Source organism: Macrotis lagotis, chromosome 2 (assembly GCF_037893015.1).
Source record: "Macrotis lagotis isolate mMagLag1 chromosome 2, bilby.v1.9.chrom.fasta, whole genome shotgun sequence".
Taxonomy (NCBI): Eukaryota; Metazoa; Chordata; class Mammalia; order Peramelemorphia; family Peramelidae; genus Macrotis; species Macrotis lagotis.
In genome coordinates this window covers 159,947,695-159,970,313 of record NC_133659.1, presented here as the reverse complement: position 1 = coordinate 159,970,313, position 22,619 = coordinate 159,947,695, and the positions used below count along the sequence as shown (strand labels likewise).

The window sequence follows — 22,619 nt, the reverse complement described above, 5'->3', positions numbered from 1 at the left end:
CTTAGATTAGACCAACACCTCACACACTATGCCAAGATAAGATCCAAATAGATACAGGATTTAGACTTTAAAACATGCTATAAACAAATTACAAGATCAAGGCCTAGTTTACTTATCAGATCTATGGAAAGGGTAGCAGTTTATGACTAAGGAAGAGACGGAGAACATAACTAAAAAAACTAGTAGATTTCAATTACACTAAATTGAAAAGCTTTTGCACAGACAAAACCACTGCAACCAAGATCAAAAGAGATGTAGTAAACTGGGAAACAATCTTTACAACTAATGATTGTGACAAAGGACTCATCTCTAAAATGTACAGAGAACTGTGTCATATTTTTTAAAAAAAGCCATTCCCCAACTGACAAATGGTCAAAGCATATGCAAATGCAATTTACAGATGAGGAGATCAAAGCAATCCACAGACATATGAAAAATTGCTCTAAATCATTAATTATTAGATGAATTCAAATCAAAGCTTCTCTTTGGTACCACCTCTTATCTCTCAGACTGGCCAGTATGACCAGAATGGAAAATGATCATTGTTGGAAAGGTTGTGGGACATCTGGGACACTATTATACTGTTGGTGGAGCTGTGAACTCATCCAAATTTTTTGGAGAGCAATTTGGAACTACATCCAAAAGGCAACAAAAATGAGCATACCCTTTTACCAGCAATACCACTACTGGGTCTATACATGAAGAGATGATGAAAAAGGGTAAAAACATAACTTGTACAAAAATATTCATAGTAATCCGATTTGTGGTGGCAAAGAATTCGAAATCAAGTAAATGTCCTTCAGTTGGAGAATGGCTTAGCAAACTCTGGTATATGTATGTCATGGAACACTATTGTTCCATTAGAAACCCGGAGGAATGGGAATTCAGGGAAGCCTAGAGGGATATGCATGAACTGATCCTGAATGAGATGAGCAGAAACAGAAAAACACTTTAGACCTTAACAGTAACATGGGGGCGATGATCAGTCTTGATGGACACGCTCATTCTATCGGTGCAACAATCAGGTACAATTTGGGGTTCTATGCAATTGAGAAAACCATCTGTATCCTTATAAAGAACCATGGAGTTTGAGCAACATTCAAGGACTATTCCCTTTAATTTAGAAAAAAACAAGATAACTTATTGTCTAATCTTACTTTCTCTTATACTTTAAGTTTCTTCTTTAAGGATATGATTTCTCTCTCATCACATTCAATTTCGATCAATGTACACTATCGAAACAATGTAAAGACTGACAAATTGCTTTCTGTGGGGGGGGTGGGGGAGGGACATAAGATTGGGGGAGAATTGTAAAACTCAAAATAAATAAAATCTTTAATTAAATAAAAAGAGGGAGGGGATTGAATTTGCGTAAATCTCATTACATTAAGAGGTACAAAATAACTTTGGTAATAGAGGGGAAGCAGGAAGGATATGAGAAACACCTGAATCTTCATCTTATCTGACTTGGCTTAAAGTTAACTTACACACACACACTCAGTTAACCTCAAAAACATCTTACCTTTCAAGTACTAAAAGGGGAAAAAGGCAGGAGGGGACAGAGACAGGGAGAGGGAGAAAAAGTGAACCAACAGAATGAAGGAAAGGGAAAAGGGAAAAATGGAAAGGAGAAATAAAGGGGTGGGAGTGGACATAGGAGGGCAATCCCACTGAAGGAGGTGGTATTCAGAAACAAAATACTTCAGAATACAGAAAAAAGGGAACAAAAAGGGAAAATGAAAACAATGGGAAGACAGAATAGAGGGAAATAGTAATTATAACTTTCAATGTGAATGTGATGAACTTTCCCTTAGAAAATAGAAGAGTGGATTAAAAACCGGATTCCTATTATATGTTGCTTACAAGAAACTCATTTCAAGCAGAGAGATACATATCGAGCAAAGGTGAAAGCTTGAAGCAAAATATATTTTGCTTCAGCTGAAGTGACAAAAAGCAGGGGTAGCAAACCTTATCTCAGACAAAGCAGCTGCAAAATTTGATAGCATTGAAAGAATTAAGGAAGGAAACTATATCCTCCTAAAATGAACCATAGACAATAAAGTGATTTCAATATTGAATATACATGCACCCAATGGGATAGCATCTAAATTCTTAGAGGAGAAGTTGAAAGAACTACAGGAAGACATAGACAGCAAAACTCTACTAGTTAGAGACCTCAACCTCCAGCTCTCAGATTTAGATAAATCACATCATAAAATAAACAAGAAAGATGTTGAGGTAAATAGATAGAAAACCTAGATATGATAGACTTATGGAAGAAATTGAATGGGTATAGAAAGAAATATACCTTTTTCTCTGCAGTACATGGCACTTACACAAAAACTGACCATGTACCAGGGAATAAAACCCTAATAATAAATTGCAGAAAGCCAGAAATATTGAATACATCTTTCTCAGACCACAATGCCATAGAAATCATATGCTATATGTGGCAGGAAGAGGAAATTAAAGTAACAATTTGGAATTATTTTGCCCAACTCTATGCCAATAAATTTGAAAATCTAAGTGAAATGGATGAATATTTACAAAAGTATAAGATGCCCAGGTTAAATGAAGAGGAGTTTCAATATCTCAAAAACCCTATCTCAGAAAAAGAAATTCAACAAGCCATCATGGAAGTCCTTAAGGAAAAATATCCAGGGCCTGATAGATTCACAAGTGAATTCTACCAAACATTTAAGGACCAATTTGTTCTAATTCTATTTAAACTCTTTGGAAAAATAGGTGAAGATGGAATTCTACCTGACTCTTCTATGACACCAATATGGTGCTGATAACTCAACCAGGAAAAGCTAAAACAGAGAAAGAAAATTATAGCCCTATCTCCCCAATGAATATAGATGCAAAAATCTTAAATAAAATCTTAGCAACACAAGTACAGCAAGTTATCACTAGGATAATACATTATGATCTAGTAGGATTTATCCTAGGATTGCAAGGTTGGGTCGATATTAAGAAAACTTTTACTAAAATTAATTATATCAATAACAAACTTATCAGAAATTGCATGATTATATCAATAGATGTTGAGAAATCCTTTGACAAAATACATCACCCATTCCTAGTAAAAATGCTAGAGTGTTGGAATGAATGGATTGTTCCTCAAAATAAGAAGCAGTATCTATTGGAAATCATCAACAAGCATTATAAAAAATGGGGATGGGCTAGAAGCATTCCCAATAAGATCAGGGGTGAAACAAGGATGCCCATTATCACCATTACTATTCAATATAGTATTAGAAATGTTAGCTTCAGCAATAAGAGAAGAAAAATAATTTGAAGGAATTAGAATTGGGAAGAAAGAGACAAAACTCTCACTCTTTGCAGATGGCGTGATGGTATACCTAGAAAATCCCAGGAAATCATCCAAAAACCTACTGAAAACAATTTGCAATTTTAGTAAAGTTGTAGGATATAAAATTAACCCTCATAAATCCTCAACTTTTCTATATATGACAAGCAAGCTACAGTAGGAAGAGCTAGAAAGAGAAATGCCATTTTCAAAGTAACTTCAGACAATATAAAACAACTGGGATTCTATTTACCATACAAAACTCACACAATTTAAATCAGATTTAAATAACTGGGCAAACATCAACTGCTCATGCATAGGTAGAGCTAATATTATAAAAATGATAATTTTTCCATAACTAAATTACATGTTTAGTGCCATACAAATCAAAATTCCAAAATATTAATTTAATGAGTTAGAAAAAGGTGCAAGTAAATTCATATGGAGAAATAAAAAGTCAAGAATTTCTAGGGAGTCGATGAAAAAAAGTGCAAAAGGAGACTAAGTCCTACCTGGTCTAAAATATTATTATAAAGCATCAGTCATCCAAACTGTCTGGTATTGGCTAAGAAATAGAGTAGTAAATCAGTGGAATAGATTAGGTGAAATAGTAGGAAATGATTATAGCAATCTGCTGTTTGATAAACCCAAAGAGTCCAGCTACTAGGACAAAAACACTCTCTTCGATTAAAAACTGCTGGGAAAAATTGGAAGTTATTATGTAAGAAACTTAAATTAGATCAACACCTCACACCCTATACAAAGATAAGATCAAAATGGATACAGGATTTGTAAATTAAAAAAAACAATTATAAGCAATCTACAAGATCAAAGAGTAGTTTACCTATCAGATCTATGGAAAGGGAAGCAGTTTATGACTAAGGAAGAGGAGTACATCACTAAAAACATATTAGATGATTTTGATTACATTAAATTAAAAAGCTTTTGCACAGACAAAACCACTGTAACCCAGATCAAAAGAAATGTTGTAAACTGGGAAACACTCTTTACAAGTAATGTTTCTGACAAAGGAAACATTTCTAAAATTGACAGAGAACTGAGTCAATTTTTTTAAAAAAAGTCATTCCCCAATTTACAAATGGTCAAAGGATATGCAAATACAATTTACAGATGAGGAAATCAAAGCAATCCATAGTCATATGAAAAATTGCTTTAAATCATTACTTATTAGAGAAATGAAAATTAAAGCTTCTCTGAGGTACCACCTCACACCTCTCAGACTGGCCAATATGACCAGAAAGTGCAGTGATTTTTGTTGGAAGGGTTGTGGGAAATCTGGGACACTATTACATTGTTGTTAGAGCTGTGAACTCATCCAACCTTTCTGGAGAGTAATTTGGAACTACACCTAAAGGGCAACACAAATACACATACCCTTTCATCCAGTAATGCCACTACTGGGTCCATACATGAAGAGAAGATGAAAAAGGGTTAAAATATCACTTGTACAAAAATATTCATAGTAGCCTTGTTTGTGGTGGCAATGAATTGGAAATCAAGTAAAATTCCTTCAATTGTGGAATGGCTTAGCAAACATTGGCATAGGTATGTCATGGAACACTATTGTTCTATTAGAAACCAGGAGGGATGGGAATTCAGGTAAGCCTGGAAGGATTTGTATGAACTGATGCTGAGTGAGATGAGCAGAACCAGAAAAACATTATACACCCTAATAGCAACATGTGGGTGATGATCAACCTTGATGGACTTCCTCATACCAACAGGGCAACCATCAGGCACAATCTTGGGATGTCTGAAATGGAGAATGTCATCTGTATCCTGAGAAAGAACTGTGGAGGGGCTGCTAGGTGATGTAGTGGATAAAGTACTGGCCTTGGAGTCAGGAGTACCTGGGTTCAAATCTGGTCTCAGATTCTTAATAATTACCTATCTATGTGGCCTTGGGCAAGCCACTTAACCCCATCTGCCTTGCAAAAGAAATAAAAAAAAAAAAGAACTGTGGAGTTTGAATAAAGACAAAAGACTATTACCTTTAATTTAGGAAAAATAAAACTCATTTCTTATTATCTGATTTTGCTATCTCTTATACTTTATGTTTCTTCCATAAGGATATAATTTCTCTCTTATCACATTCAATTTGTATAAATGCATAGCAGGGAAACAATGTAAATACTGGCTAATTGCCTTCTGTGGGGGGTGGCAGGAGGGAAGTAAAATTAGGAGAAAATTGTAAAACTCAAAGTAAATAAAATCTTTATAATTCAAAAAAAAGAAATTGACTGAAAAAATGTTAAATGGAATTCACTTGTGAATCCATTAGATCATGGAGAATTTTTTTGTAAGTAGTTTATCAATGGCTTATTCAATTTCATTTTCTATGATTGTATTATTGAAATGTATTTTTCTTTTGTTAATCTGAGTAATTTACATTTTTGAAGATTTGCATATATCCTTTTAAATTGTCAAATTCATTAACATATAATTTGGCAAAAATAACACCTAACAATTTTCCTGTTTTCTTCTTCATTGGTGGTGAATTTACATCTTTTATTTTTAATATTAATAGTTTGAATTTCTTGTTTGCTTTTTTAAAAAATCAAATTAACTAAAGATTTAAATATTTTATTATTTTAAAATAAAACCAGTTTACAATTTCATTTATTAATTTATTCTTTTTCTTTTTTTCAATCCTTTTTTATTTTCAATATTATTTATCTTTCTTTTGAGTTTCAGGATTTTCAATTGTGTATTTAATTTATAAGATAGGTTTCTATTTTCCAACACTATGTATGTTATTCTATATTTGAACCAATTTTGAAGAGAGTAAGGTTTAAACTTTACTTATCATTCACTCCCACACCTTCCCTTCCATTATAATAGTTCTTTTATGCCTCTTATCTAGAATTATTCACTCCATTCAACCTTCCCCCTCCTTCCAGTACAGTTCTCTTTCTTATTCCATTTTTTGTTGTTTTTCTTTTCTGAAGGGAGTAATTATTCCTTCAAAGTCACCTTATATTCACACCTCTACATATCCTCCATTTAATTGCTCTGATAGTAATAAAATTGTTCAGTTACAAATATTAACTTGCCATATTGAAATTTTAAACAATTTAATTTTATTGAATTTCTTATGGTTTTTCTTTCTTATTCTTTTTTCATTTTTGCCTTTTTTATGTTTCCCTTTTGTCTTGTATTTGAATATCAAATTTTATTTAAGTCTAGTCTTTTAATTAGAATTTCTTGAAAGATCTCTATTTTACTAAATATCCTTTCCCCCCCTTGAAGTATTATATACAATTTTGCTCGTAGATAATTCTTTGTTGTAATTATTACTGCCTTGCTTTCTAGTATATCATATTACAAGTAATCAGATTTTTTTTAATGTCAAAGCAGCCAAATCCTGTGTAAATGTAATCCTGGTATAACTTCATAATATTTGAAACATTTCTTTTTTGACTGCTTTTGATTCTTTCTCCTTGTACTGTGAGCTCTGTAATTTGGCCTTGATATTACTGGGAGTTTTTATTTGATTATTTCCTTCAGAGATCCATTGTGATGTGTGGAATCTTTTAATTTCAATTTTTCCCTCTAGTCTAATATATCAGGGCAGTTTTCTTTGTTAATTTCTTAAAAGGTATTGCACAGGCTTGTTAAAAAAAATCCTGACTTTCAGGTAGTTCAACACTTAGATTTGTGTCTTTTGGACCCCTTTTTAGGTCAGTTGTATTCCCAATGATAAAGGTCATATTTTTTTTTTTACTTTTTTATTTTTTATTGTAATTTGAGATTTTATAGAGTTTTAGGTTCTCACTTGTTCCATTAAAAATTTTAAGGAATTATTTTCTTCACTGAACGTTTGCACTTTCTTTTCCATGTCATCAATTATATTTTTAGGGAGTTCTTTTCCTCAGTAAATTTTTGTTGTAGAGTGCCAGCTTCTGTAGAGTGGTAATGTAGATCTCTACTTTTTGTCTGTTTTTTCTTATGATGTTGACATTTGTCCCATAATTCTCTTGCATTGCTCTCATTTCTTTTCTCAATTTTTCTTCATCTCTAATTTTCATTTTAAAATCTTTTTTTAAGCTTTTCCAGGAATCCTTTTGGACCTGACATCAAATTATATTTTTCTTTGACACTCCAAAACCATTTTGTCACTACTGTCCTCTTCTCTAAATTTATGCTTTGATTCTTCCTATCACTTTCTCTAGTAACTTTCTATAACCAAATTCTTTTTTAAGTTCATTTTTTCTGCCTCTTTTTTTTTTTGACATTTTGTTTGGGGGCTGTGGGACTTACTGCTGGCTTTCATTAGACTTCAGGGCTAAATTGTTTGCTTTCTCTGGAGCATGAGGATCTTTTCTGGCTTTTACTGGGTGGGGAGGGGAGGGCCTCCCCCTTGGTCTCCCCTGGGTGTGAGGTTTAACTGCTCCAGAGGTGGAGTCTTTGCTGCTGGGATGCTGTGAAAACAGGGCTTCTAGGGCCTGGAGGATTAATTTTGTTGTTGATCTCTCCAAGAGCTTGGTGTCTACTGCTGGGATGCCATGGAAAAAGGTCTCTCTACTTGTAGGCCTAAGGGACAGGGTCTTACTGTTGGCCAGTTCCAAGGCAGTGTTTAACTATTGGTTAAAACAGTGGGGTCAAAGCTTCACTGATGGCTTGTGCTGGTGCCAAGGTTGCTAGGGGAGGTCTTCCTGCACTGCACAGACTATTCACTTACCTAAGAGACTGTTGGTTTGCAAGAAAACATGGCCTCACTTGTGGATTACCCCAGGTTCAAACCTTGCTGCAAGCTCCCTGCTGTAAGACTAACTGCTGCTGCTACTGCTCTTGGACCTTCCTCCCTGCATACTCCAAATGAAATATACCTTTTCTTCTGTTCTTATAAACATATTCCCTGTCCTAGATCAATTCTCAGGCAGTTTTCTAGTTGTAGCAAGAGGAATTTGGTAGTTTTAGAGAGTTTCTTCTGCATTCCATCATCTGGGCACTGGAAGTCTGATAACGATATTGTAATAGAATTGAGTTTTAGTGATCATGTTGCTTAAGACATTATTCTGAGATTAGTTTCATAGGCATCACCAAACTCCAGAGCAACTTCGCAGGTTCAGAGGGGTTTATGACATAAAAAATGGTAAAGAAAATCTGGGCAAGTAATCTGTGAGAAAGTGTATAACAATGGCAAGAGTATTGAATTTGGAGTGCTGAATGAACTTGGAATTGGGTTTGAATCTTGACTGCCCACATTTTCTTGAGTGCTGTTCTTTAATATTCTACATCGCATTTCCTGACATGACACTCATTCTCTTATTCCTGTGCTTTGTACTGGCTTTTTCCAAAGTCTGAAATGTTAAACCTCCTTGCCTCTAGGTCTTAGAATGGCTATCTTCTTTTGAGACTCAGTTCAAATCTTCACTGCTGTAAGAAACCCTTCCTAGATCCCACAGCTGGTAAAACCATCTCTTGTAATGTCACTCAGTGATGAAAAGGATAATGAAATCAAAGTATCAGAGACTACATCATTATTAGCATTCAACTCTGATCAAAGATCAATGATTTCCCACTGACCAGAGGTCAAAGGTTTCACAGTGGAAAATGTCATGATCAGTGATCTGAACTTTTTTTTTAACATTAAAGGTTTTAATTGGTGAAGAATTATATTAATCTTCCCATTCCTGTTGTCTGGTGTTCACTGTGTAGTAAATTACTCATTCTGATATATAGAGGAGACCAGGAGAGGGAGAAGAGTTGATTTTGTCTCTGTCCTTGAGGAGTTGTTTGATTTAATAGAGAAAGAAAGAACAAACCCACAGTAAAGAGGCAGATGTACATTCAATGAAAGAAACAGATGGAGTAAAGTAATATGGACCAAATTAAACCAACAAATCCCAAGTCTATGTAATATAGCAAATATGTATGAGTGTAATTATATAGAATTTTATATATCTGTATCCCTATATAGTGATGCAGATTTATCAACTTATATAAATGCTATTAGTCTAAGGGACTTAGTTTTCAAGTATAAGGTAAATTTCTGGTCACTGTTAATGGAGAAAGAAGGGTATAAGCTTTGCATACAAGGGTTAACTCCTTTCCCATGAAACACCAGTTCTACAATGAGCACAAACAGTAGGTAGCAAAGAAATTCATTCATACAAGCTGATAACAAAATAGAAATATCAAAGAAATTTTATACTGGAATATATGTACTGGAAAAAAACAGCATGAAGGAGCTCTCCAATTGCAAGTCAGGTAACAGTTAATTTAAAGAGGGGAGTTCCAGATCTCATCCTCAAAGTCCCTAATGCAGCAATCTGGGATAAAGATAGGATGTGACTGTTGACTCTTCTAATGTTGGCTTCTTCCCAGAGCCACATTTTCCCTTCAGCAGCCTGAAGTAGAAAGGGAATCATCCATATTTTCTCTTGAAGATGGAAGAGAGAAGTTCCCAAAACAATTGTAGAGTACAAAGGAAATGACTGGCATTAAGAAATGGAACCCTTCTCTCTCTTTTGTTCTTACCAATTTACTGGAGGCATTATCTCTGTCAATTGGTAGAGTCCCAAACCAATGAGCTTTAGTGCATGGGTTGCAATAATAAGAGACTGATTGGAGCTGGCTGTGTCCTTTTAATTTTTTACTTAAAATAAGCAATTTTGATTGGGTGATGTTTTTTAAAAATTTATCTTTTTACTAAAATATGATATAATCTAAACAGCCCTGGCCTTTGAAACAGGGAGAGATTTGGATTTAGATTCAAATTGAACTCTTTCTAGCTTTGTCAGTAAGTGTTCTCTAAGCCTCAGTGCTTTTGTTTTCAATCTGTAAAATGGATAATAGTATTTTCAGTTTAAATTGAAGACACCCTCAATTCATTCCTTTGTGGATCTGGGAGGTCCACAGGTGCTATACACTGAACATATTTTCACACTTTTTCAATACATCTTTCAGTTGTGTGGACTATTTCCTCTTCTAAAATATTATTGTTAAAAGGATTAGTTTTCCTGTGGGAGGAGGGACAGTGATAACTCTAATAATCTAAAACAAAAGTAACACACTCAAATAGAAATGGGAAACACTAAATTATACATCAGAATCCCAGTGGGTGACGTATTAACTTTGAAAAACATACAAGAGCGGCGGGGCTGGTCGGGCTGAGGGGGGCCGCTGGGCCGTGTCATGGGGGTCCCGCTGAGTGATGGCCATCTTTGCCAGGGCCGCCGAGCCGCCAGCATGTCCTATAAGCCCACCTCGGGGGCCTCCCTGCCCCCGGCTGGGAGTGTCCACTCTCCTTCCGCCAGCATGGCGGCATCTACCCAGTATTGGCAGCTGATCAATGACCATGGACCCCCATCTCTGGGCTATACCCGGGGTTCAGGGAGCAGACAGGTACCTCAAAGCAAATATGCAGAACTTCTAGCTTTCATCGAAGAGCTAGGGAAAGAGATCAGACCTACATATGCAGGGAGCAAAAGTGCCATGGAGAGGCTAAAACGAGGCATCATTCATGCTCGAGAATTAGTCCAGGAATGCTTGGCACAGACTGAACGCAATGCAAGATCCTAGCCTCCCACTTCACTTCCAAAGTTTTCCATTTCTTTGTGAAGAAGAAAGACTAACACTTATTCCTCTGGTGACTTTCAAAACATTCATATCAATCTCTTCTGTTGAATGGTCCAAAAGTTTGTGTTCTTTCCCCTTTTCTTCTTCCCATCCCCACCACAGTCTGTAAGAATAGGAGGTCATTTTGCAGTTAAGATTTCCATTATATGTAGTTAGCAACCTAGGTCACTTTTTTTAAAATATTGAGTCAAGACCATGCATGTAGAAAATTCTGCTTCTGTTGCTGCCAATTCTAGTTTACTGCCCTGCTAACTTAACCCCAATCTTGGATTTTCTTCCTTTGAATACACTTAAAACCACCCATGTAAATATCATTCTTTGCACCTTTTCCAGAATCTCCAATAACTCTTTAAAGATTTTTTCACAAATCAATGCCAACTGCGTTGACATACCCTGACAGTTGGGTATCCCCCAGTTAGGGCTACATGATGATCCCTGCTTTAAAAAATAAAGAATGTGGGTTTGTTTTTGTTTTGTTAAAATAAAATCATACAAGAACATGTCGTGTGGTAGAGAGAATACCAGGCCTGCAAAGAGGAAGATCTGAGTTCAAATCTAGCCTCTGACACCTTCTAGCTGTGTGACTGAATAAGTTACTTAACTTCTATTCACCTCAGTTTCCTAATCTCAAAAATAAGGATAATAGTGGGACATAACTCACAGAGTTTCTTTGAGGTTCAAATAATAATTGTAAAACACTTAGAACATTGACCACTGGAAATATTATATAAATGTTAGCTATTATTATCATTATTTTATTAATATGCCAACTAACTGTAATCATATAAGAATTACTTTTTTAGGGTTTTTTTTTTTTTTTTGGCAAGGCAATGGGATTAATTGGCTTGCCCAAGGCGGCACAGCTAGGTAATTATTAAATGTCTGAGGCTGGATTTGAACTCAGGTGCTCCTGACTCCAGGGCCAGTGCTCCATCCACTGCACCACCTAGCCACCCCTGAGAATTACTTTTTAATTTGTTTTTGACTCCTCCTGAGAGTGTTGTGGGCTGCATGTATGCCATTCTTTAGTTATATATTTTTTTACTTCTGATCTAAGAAACAGAAGACAACAATAATATATATGAAAATTAATATCTGTAATACCTAGTTACATAGATGAGGAAAATATACTGCATAAATCTAAAATTCTTATAAAAATATGAGGTATTTTTTAATTATTAACCTTAATAGAGAAATAGTTTTTTTTTCTAAAAATAAGAGTCGTATAAATAGTAACCTTTACACAATATAAGCAGGTAGCATGATATAGTAAATAGATTCAGGGAGTCCTGTGTTCAATTTCCTTCTTTGGAATAAATTGGCTGTAAAATCCCAGGCAAGTGAGAACTTCTCAGCTATCTCAGAAAACTCTATTATTATAAATTTCAAAACAGTTCCCTATCTGCATATTTGTAGAAATATTTTTTTTCACCAAGAATTCCCTCTGCAATATAATCACAGGCTCTCTGCTAAAAAACAAGAATAGGCAATTAGAATATTCCTGTTAAGTACCATAGGTAGAGATATTCTGCACCAATAGGGTCCAAGAAATAATTTTGTTGTTTTCAGTAATATCCAACTCTTCACAATCTCATTTAGCACTATGTTGGCAGCAATACTGGAGAAGTTTACCATTTCCTTCTCCAACTGATTCTACAGATAAGGAAACAAAGTTATGTGACTTGCCCAGGGTTACATAATTAGTAAATGTCTGATTTCAGATTTGAGCTCATGATAATGAGTCTTTACCTCCAAGCCTACTATTCTAACCAGTGTCCCACATAGTTGCCCATAGGAACATATAAAAAATAAGGAATTTGGGACTACTTGAACTCTGACTTTCTCAAATACCCCCATAGTTCCTGCAACTCTGCTACTACTTTCAGAATAACCTTCCTAAAATCTGTCCTCAAGAGGCTATTGGAATTGTGCATATACCATTAGACTTAGTTGATATGTTCTTTGGTTGTAGTGAATCTATTGAATTGTTTTAAAAAATAATTTGTTTCAATGGATGGATGGCTCAGTGAGTAAGAGAAGGAAAGTTCTATTCAGAAATAAAGGTGATATAAAAACAACAAATAAAGCTTAAAAAAGTGACAAAACCATGTTTCAAATCCAGGTCTACTGAGAGCAAATCTTGTGTCCTTTCCCCAACAACAAATGGATATTCATTCATAGTAATGGTAGGGGTACCAGGGTTGCTCTGCTATGGGCTCTGTGATTTTACACTTTGTCTCTCCTACCCATCTGATCCTCCCTTTGTTGTAGGTCCCTGAGGTGACCACTATCTTGCTTGGACCAGGCACAACAATGAGCCATGGGATTTATATTCCCACCAGAGAAGCTAAGAGTATTGGCAGTCCTCTCATCTATCTCAGACCCTAGTAGTTTATGGCAAAAATGCTTGGGAGAAGGGAGATTAAGACCTAGTTGCTGATTTAGGACTGGAGCTGACCACAGCAATACAAAAGTATATGATCAAAAACTTTCCAAAGGCAGAGCAGAGGGTAAGTGGAATGAATAGCCCAGTTAAACATTATCTAGGGTCTCAATGCATTTTGCTTTATTGGAACAGGTAGTGGCAGATTGTATGAAGAGGAATCCAGGTATAAAATGGAGTTTGGTGAAATTAAGGACCATCTGGGGCAAAAGTAGTTACATTTCAAGGTTATTATGGAGAGGAGGTGAGACAGACAGAGATCCAGAGAGAAGGAGAAGAAGACATAGAGGGAGAGAAAGAGGAGGAAGAGAGGAAAATAGGGAAAGAAGGAAGAAGGGAAGGAGACAAAGAGAAGGGAAAAAAGGAAAAGATTAATTATAAAAAGGGAATTAGGGAGGGGAGGGGATGATTTAAGAAAATTCCAAAGGATTTATATAAGTCTGGGAAGAAGTAATGAAGTTTCCCTTCTACCCCAATTTCCTGCAATGCTATACCAAGTGCTCAGCAGTGACTTTACCCTCATCCCCACACAGAGTCACAACCACATCCTTTATTTAAATAGCATCTACACAGTCCATAACAAAATGGACCATTTCTAGTAGGTAAGATAACATCATGAAATATTTTAGGATGATAGGAAAGGGAGGAGCTTTCCATATTTTTCTCTAGACTACTCTATTAGATTAGAGAGAATCAGAGGTTTAAAAACAGCAGCAGCATCTCTAGTATTATGTGAATCTTATCTTAAACTTCGTAATTTATTTGTTTAGCTTATTGTTTCTTTTCTCTTTAATTTACTAAGGAATTGTTTTGTTGACACTGCTGCTACTATGTTTTTATTTATGTATTATTCTGTGTATATGTGTATCTTAAATCTTTGTGGGTGTATTGTGAATATAATGTTGTGTGTGAACTGTCATTTAAGAGAGGGGAGTGAATTTCACAAATGTTCTAGGAGAGCTGGGGGAATTCCTTTTAAGACAGAAGTAGGACAGTGCTTGATGACAGTAAAGACAGGTGCAATCTCCAGGAGCAGATCTGGGGCTTGGATTCATTATAGAGTAAGAAAAGTTCAGAAAGAAGGAGACTGCTGTTCAGGTAGGCCACCACAGTTTCTTTCCTTTGATGAAAAAGTGAATTTCTTTCTACCAAAAATGGTCAGTTGATTCATTATAGATATTAAATGTCATTTTTATAGCCTTCAGGTACAATATTTCATTTGACTTTTCAGATAACTTTAGAAGGCAAGTAGCAAGAGTGATTTTCATGATCTTACATATAAGATAAATAAGGAAAAGGAATCAATAAATGTCAGAGGCAGGATGTGAACCTATGATGCCCTGTTTTCAAATCCAAACCATTCACTTAATCACTCAAATTCACAAATATCATTTCTTCATTGTCAAATACTCATTTAGAATAGTGCGTTTATAGTCATGCAACTCAGGCTTAAACAAACTAAAAGAACATCAGTTTTCTCAGTTGAATATGAGGAAAATATCAGGTCAGATTAAATCCCTTTAAAGATTGTTCTGAGTTTTGGTAAGATAATGTAATTTTAAATATAAACATAAATAACAGCTATTAGATCCAAAGTAAGATACTATTTACAAAGTTAACTGAACATGTTGGAGTCCATCTATTGCTCAGCACCCTCCATGCCAACTATGAAAATCAACAGAAACAAACACATATACACACACAAACAAGCACATAGTCATTAATTTTGGAATTAAAAAGAACCTCACAGTTCACCCAGACCCACTTGTACTGAATAAGAATTCCCACTTCTGTATATCTGAAAAAGACCAAATAGTCTTCTTTGGAAGCCTTATATTAGAGAATAGTTATTTACTTTCCAAGACTGGTTATTCTCCCTTTGAGTAAATCTTATTATTAGAAAGTTTATCTTCAAATGACTCATCAATATGAGGCTTACAAACTTCCATTCATTGAACCTGCTCCCAGTTCTGTGGTTTCTGACCACTCTTCACTCATTGAATTGGGCCCCTCCTAACTTAAAACATAATTAAAATTATTTGAGTTTTTATTGGCAAAGATAGAAGATGAAGTTTGGAGAACATGGTTTTGCTGTAGCTGAAACTTTAGAAGTTTATTCCCAGGGAGTCCTATATAAAGAGGTCAGCAGAGTGGAGATGAGGTTATTTCTTTAGAACATCTAATTAAGTGGAAATTAGCCATCACAATAAATGAGTTGGTCTATGTAGATAACAAATCTGGACACAGGGACCTGAATGACCTTGTTCAGAGGCTGCACTAATCTCAATCAGCTCATTCAAGCAGAAAAACATCTTCAGTCCACGCTGTGCTGTGTAGATGCAGCTTTGAGGGAGAAAGGAAGAGTCTGAACCAGCTGTCTGTTTTATCTGCTGAAACTAAAATTGGAGCCAACAAGATGAGAGAAAGGATTAAGGTACTTGCTCTAGTAAAAAGAATGAAGTTCTTTATCAGTTCACTATAATTTAATTCTATTCTGTTGGAAACTGAGAGAAAACAATTAGAGGAAGAAAGCAACATACCTGATCTGGAGAGGAAGTGTGTGGAAACTTTGAGTCTATGGTTAAATTTTGAGTGTATTTGTATTATAGATAATCAACAATATTACAAATAAAGACAGTTTATTATTTTGTAAATTATCTAGACTTAAGAAAGTGTTGGGAAAATGTTAATAATGGAGATTGAACCTGAAAGTGTACCCTGATTTCCAAAAATCCAGTTGTTAAACATTTACTCTAAGTCTACCTGGAGACATAGAGTAGTTAGAATATTTGTCTTAGAGTCAGGAAACATAGTTTGTAACTTCATCTGTGACGTATATGACCTTCATCAAATTCAACCTCTCCTCATAGCTCTTTGAATAAACACCATCATCTTTAGATTAATAAGCAAAACAATTTGTTTATATGTAGGGAGATTGTTGATTCTTGACCAGCTGGTTCCAACCCCTCCCCCATTACTCCCAAGTGCTATTGTTACTGAAAGTGAGGAGAGGGAATCAACTGGTGAAATCTCACCCCTACAGGTTAAAATTCAAAGGTTGTATTCATTGAATAAATATTATTAAACAACTTGTATGCACAGGACAGAAGTCCTGGCTATTATTTTTGAAAAATCATCATCTCAAGGAATATGGTAGACAAGTATGAAATAAGTGAATATTGCAAGGAAATTTTCTTCTATAGTCAGATATTGATCTTGAGATACAATGAGAAAAGCTAGAATGTCACAACAGGGGAAAAAAAGAATAATGTAGTATAGAGATTTGAAGCCCTTTAATTTGAGTTTCAATCCTTTTGTCTACAGTCTAAATGAAAATTTTAGAGGGAAATTCCACAGGCAGTCTTGTGCCTTAAGTGATTGGCAACTGGGTAGAGCATAGCTTGGAGAGAGGAGAGACTGGCAGAAAGGAAATCAATTAGGATACTATTTTAGATATTCAAGATCAAAATGATGAGGGCTTTGAGTAAAGTAGTAGATGCATGAGTGAAAGAGTATGAAGGTGAGAGATAAGAAGTGGAACTAAAAATACTTGGAGAGAGGAAATAATAAGTAGAATTTATAAATCTCTTTAAGATTTACAAAATATTTTACCTATATTATCCACTTTTATTCCCACAACACTGTATTGTAGATGCTATTGTTATTCCCATTTACAGCTGAGACTAATGGATGAAGTAACTTGCTCTTCATGGCCATATTACTAGTTTGGACTCAGATTTTCCCAATTCCAGGTCCAGTCCTCTATTCATTGCAAATCCCAACTGCTCTTAATGAGCTTTGTCTTTGAAGTTCAAGATGCCATTGAGATATCCGTAGATATCCCAAGGGCTCAGCTGGTGACTTTCTCCTCATATCCACATTCAGAGTCCCAACAGCATTCTTTAGCATCTACACAGCCCAAAGCCGTATGGAGATATCAAGAAATACCTTAGGGAGCTAGAAGAGCAGCATTCCATATTTTTCCTTAGATCACTCTTTCAGTATCAGAGAGAATTTATTAAAAAAGAATAACAGCAGCAATAGAATTATTTTGCATCTTGCTTCTTTTCACCTTAATCACCCAGGGAATTGTTTTGTTATTACTACTGCTGCAATGTGTGGGTGTATCTATGCACTCTTCCTATGTATATGCTTGTGTTTATGTGAGTGAATATAAACTTTCATTCAGGAGAGGGTATTAAATCTCATCAATGTGTTAGGAGAGTTGGTGCAATCTTTTTTCCACCCCCCCTTTTCTCCCCCAACCCCTGGAAGACAGGAACTGATGCATGAAACCCTTTTATGTAGAATTGGAATTCAAGAAAGAGACAAAGTGAATAAATGTATCTTTGAGTCATCTGTGAGGAGATTATATTTGAACCTATGAACTAGTGGGGGACAATAACATCAATTGTCCCCCTTTCAGTCCCCCCCAAAAAAGAGTGAAGATGTCCTGTAGCCTCCTAGCTACATCTCAAATGAAAGAGAACAGCAGAGTAGATTTGAAAGCAAAATCTAACAATATTTTGTTTACAAGAAAGTGTGTGAAGCTACATTCAAACTCAGGTCTTCTGATTCTAAGTCCTTCACTAGATCTATTAAACCATGAGACTGCCTAGAAAGGAGAATTTCCCAAAGTAGAAGGCACTTTAATTTAGAGTAGGTAAGATTTCAAAAGTTGGTGTTTGGAGAGAAAGGGAGGAAAATTCAGATAGCTGTAGGAGAAAAGACTTGGTAGTGGAAAGTACAGATTGGTAAAAGTGAATAATTCAATACAAACTGGAACTATGTGGAAAGCACTAATATGAAATCTGCCTGATGAGTCAGTAATGAAGCTGCATTTTTAGGGAGCCTCAAATGCCAAAGTTTTGAGTTACTTGGTCAACAACTGGGTGATCTTGAAGGAATCTGGGGAGAGATATTATAATGAACAAAGTTCCAATTCAGTTTTTTTCCATCATCTAAAGTTTGCAAAGTTCTTTCTACCTCTGGGCCATAGGAAGTTATCCAAATTTTTACAATTTATTTATTTACATGTTATTATCCCCATTTTATAGAAAAGGAACTGAAACTTGGAAGGATGAAAGAGATTTGCCTACAATCACATAACCTACATGTACCTGAAGCAGGATTTAAACTCAAGGCTACTGACTTCTAGCTTTGCTTTCTATCATCTTTACTGTGGTTCCTCTCTTAGGAAATGAGGACAATAATGACAAGAAAGAAAGGGAGAACTGGAGGCAAACAGACCTTATAGGAGAATGTTACCTACAGTGGAAGAGGGTAATCGTAAGGCCTTGAGGGTAGTGGCATGAACCATGTGCCCTCCTCTTTTTCTCTCTTCTCCCTAAATGTTCAAAAGAAGATCCAAGGTCAGAGGACAGTGAAGGCAGAAAGGAATAGATGGAAGGAAAGAGACCTGGAATTGGAGTAAAATCACATGAGTTCAAATTCTGGTTCTACATCTTTGTAAGTGTATCCAAACTATTTAATTTCTTTGAAACTCTGTGTTCCTATCTATAGTGTCAATCGCATTATAATGTATGTAGATTTGGAAGATACCATTTAGACACTGCAGTACCGGATGCATTTTGTAACCTCTTCAATAAATGCAGGGTTTCCTCATCTGTGAGATGTGGATAATATGGCATCTACCTTACAGTGTTATTGTGAGACTGTGTTGGGAAGGTGAAGCAACAGTATGTGGTCCCAGGAATGCAATGCAGGCTCAGCCACTTTTTATCTATGTAAATCTGAGCAAGTCGCTTTAACCACTGTTTGCCTCAGTTTCTCTGAATGTTATTAGAAGTTGTAAAACAGAAATAATAACATCTGCTTCATTTAGTAAAACACCTGGCACACAATAGATGCTTAATAAATTCTTATTCCCTTCTCCCATATAAAACACTTTTGGGTGATTTGTCATTGGGAACTCTTTTTTTTTTAGGTTTTTTTGCAAGGCAAATGGGGTTATGTGGCTTGCCCAAGGCCACACAGCTAGGTAATTATTAAGTGTCTGAGACCGGATTTGAACCCAGGTACTCCTGACTCCAAGGCCAGTGCTTTATCCACTACGCCACCTAGCCACCCCAATTGGGAACTCTTGATGGAGAAAGTCCTGTCAGCCCTCTGCAAGTTAAAGACCTAGAGAGTTCTCAGGAACATTGACAAATTAAGTGTCTTGCCAATTTTGTATCAGTGGTAGAATTTGAACCTAGGACTTTCTGGCTCCAGTCAACTCTTTTGCCTAGTGTATACCATGCAAGAATTGCCTAGCCAAAATAGGTTTGGTTTTTTTTTTTAACTATTTAAGCACTTGTTTTGCTGGCTTACCTTTTACCCTGGAGACAAAGAAAGGACTGTGGAACACATGAGACACCTGAAATTAATGTATAAAAATATAAAAATATAAATACAGAAAAATAAAAGAGTCAAGGGTCTGGGGAACACCTATTTACTATGAATCCAACTTATTCTGAGTTCTCAGCTTATTTCATGTGCAACTTATGTGTTAAATCAGAAACTGTGACTCTATCTCTGCTCCTTTTTATTTATTCACCCTTTCTCCCTATACATTTCCTTATAAAGTCATTAGCCAAGAGAGGAGATATGGCTTTTGTTCAGAGATATAAATTACATGTTTTTTTAAATACATTTATTTAGGGCAGGAATGTGATGGAGACAACTCAATCATTCTGCAAAAGTGATTGTTAAACTTTCAAAGTGAGCATTTTCACCTCAGAAATTGACAAACTTTAAAAGTCACGTCTTCTTTTAATATTTTGTTGATTTTTGGGGGGGTTTAAGAAAATGATGAACAAATGTTAATAATATAGTTTAAACTTAAAGTGTGTCCAGGAAATGTGTTTTGTTGTTTATTTTGTTTTGTTTCTTTTGAGAGTCAGATATTAAGCACTTATTTATTAGACCTGAATGTCCTCATACAAAAAAAAAAATAGATATATATTACTACTGACTTTGTGTATATGACCCCTAGCTCCACCATGCTCTTAGTTTAGGCTCTATTTGTAGTAGGATCCTATTTGTACTGTTATAGAACTTGGATACACACACACACACACACACACACACACACACACACACACACACACAGACAAACATACCCCTTACCATAAGGAAAATAGACAAAATGATAGCAATTGTAATTGTCTTATAGTTTTCCCCTGTAGAAATCCTGTTGTTTACCTTTGGAAAAAAAATCAGAGAATTTGTCTATTTGTTCACCTATTTTTATTTTTACCTTTACCAGTAACATTCATGAGGTGAGAAACCATGGGAAATTGGAGTGGAATCCATGTAGAGAAATTCATTCTGGTTGGCTTCTCTACCTCACAGCCCCTCCAGCTATTTCTTTTTGTTCTCTTTCTGACCTTCTACCTGTTGACTGTGCTGGAGAATGCTCTCATCGTGTCCACTATATGGCTCACTCCTGCCCTCCACCGCCCTATGTATTTTTTCCTGGGCCACCTTTCCTTCTTAGAGATGTGGTATATCAATGTTACTGTCCCTCGGCTATTGGGAGCCTTTCTTACCCAGGATCTTTGTATCACTTTTGTGGGCTGCATGACCCAACTCTACTTCTTCATTGCATTGGCATGCACTGAGTGTGTCCTCTTAGCTGTCATGGCTTATGATCGGTACCTGGCCATCTGTGAACCACTCCGTTACTCCAGCCTCATGCCCTCAACTCTAGCTACCCGCCTTGCCACAGCTTCCTGGGGCAGTGGCTTCTTTAGCTCTATGATGAAACTCTTGTTCATTGCACGTTTATCCTATTGTGGGCCCAATGTCATCAATCACTTCTTCTGTGACATCTCTCCTCTTCTCAACCTCACCTGTACAGACAAAGAACAGGCTGAGTTGGTGGATTTCCTCTTGGCCTTGATAATGATCTTGCTCCCTCTACTGGCAGTGGCCTCCTCCTATGCTGCCATCATTGTGGCCATCCTGAGGATCCCCACTGCCCAGGGAAGAAAGAAGGCCTTTTCAACCTGTGCATCTCACTTGGCAGTGGTTGTTATCTTCTATTCTTCCACCCTCTTCACATATGCTCGACCTCGGGCTATGTATGCCTTTAACTACAATAAAGTTATATCTGTATTATATACTGTTATTGTTCCTCTCCTCAACCCTGCCATCTACTGCCTGAGGAACAAAGAAGTAAAAGATGCCCTGAAGAAGACAGTGCTGGGATGGTGTCATCATCTTAGGGATTCTCAAGATTGAAAGTAAATAGAATGTGGGAAGGAATGGTCAATGGTCAAAATGGGAAAAACTCCCCAAAGCAGGAAAAAAGAATCTCCAGCTCAGATGGAAGTACTAGGGATTTGATTATACTTCAGATCTCTGGATGCATGCTTGTAGATCAACAGCCACTAATCAAACAAACTCTACTCCCCTGCTGTAAGTCAAGGGAAAGGAAATACTGAAACAATGGAAAATTTCTCATAAGAGATATATGAATGGCAAGGTAAGGAATGCCTCTTCTTCCTGCTGAATGAGAAGACAAACAAAAAGTAAAAGCCCCAATCCATAATTACTAGAATGATGAAACTTTCTCTCCTCTGTTTAGGGGAAGATGCCTCATCCTTCTAATCCTATTTACCTTAAATTCCATTCTCTTGGAATCAGGAAGAATTAAGTCATATGTCTTTCAGAACCCAGAGATGAAATAAATTCATTTCTAGGTTGGCATGACAGTGTCAGTTTTATGTTCTCATAATATATTTGAATTTCTGTTGTTGATATGAATAAAGCTGTAATTTGCCTGCTAAATCTCTTATTTAGACCAAATATCACAATTCTGTCAATAGATACAGATCTCAGAAAATCTCAAGACTTCAGCATCCTGGTCACTTTTCTCTTGATGTCTTCAACTTCTCCATAGCTTTCTCAAATTGGGGTGCTTATGATAGAACATTGTAGTTGAGATATAGTCTGGTCAAGATGGAGTTTATAGAAGTATCCCTATCTCTCTAGTCCTGTTACACTCCAGGACTGAGTTCACCCTTTCCAAATATGGACACTGAGTCTGACCAAAGTGAGAGTGGAGAACAAAACTTAAAGATAAAGAGAAGAACCATCTGAAGTTATCCAGGTGTTGTCATTATCCAATCTGATCCTTAGTGAGTACCTCTTAGTCAGGACCTACAAAAGGGGCATGCCAATTAGCTGTCTCAATGCTGTTCCAAAGTGGAAATTTTAGTTTAAGGAGATAAAAAAATCTATTGAAAAATC

General features: G+C 36.0%; 1 protein-coding gene and 1 pseudogene across 1 annotated transcript; both read left to right on the top strand.

Moving 5' to 3' along the window:
- Positions 1–10,597: 10,597 nt before the first annotated feature.
- LOC141511246 (cyclin-dependent kinase 2-associated protein 1 pseudogene) lies at positions 10,598–11,087 on the top strand (annotated as a pseudogene).
- Positions 11,088–20,654: 9,567 nt separating this feature from the next.
- Positions 20,655–21,608, top strand: OR6P1 (olfactory receptor family 6 subfamily P member 1). Its single transcript, XM_074220483.1, has one exon. The coding sequence runs from the start codon at positions 20,655–20,657 to the stop codon at positions 21,606–21,608; it is 954 nt and encodes a 317-aa protein (XP_074076584.1).
- The last annotated feature ends 1,011 nt before the right edge of the window (positions 21,609–22,619 follow it).

What these genes read in the sequence shown, in the direction of transcription:
- OR6P1 (XM_074220483.1), top strand. Translation starts at nt 20,655, where the DNA reads ATGGGAAATTGGAGTGGAATCCATGTAGAGAAATTCATTCTGGTTGGC.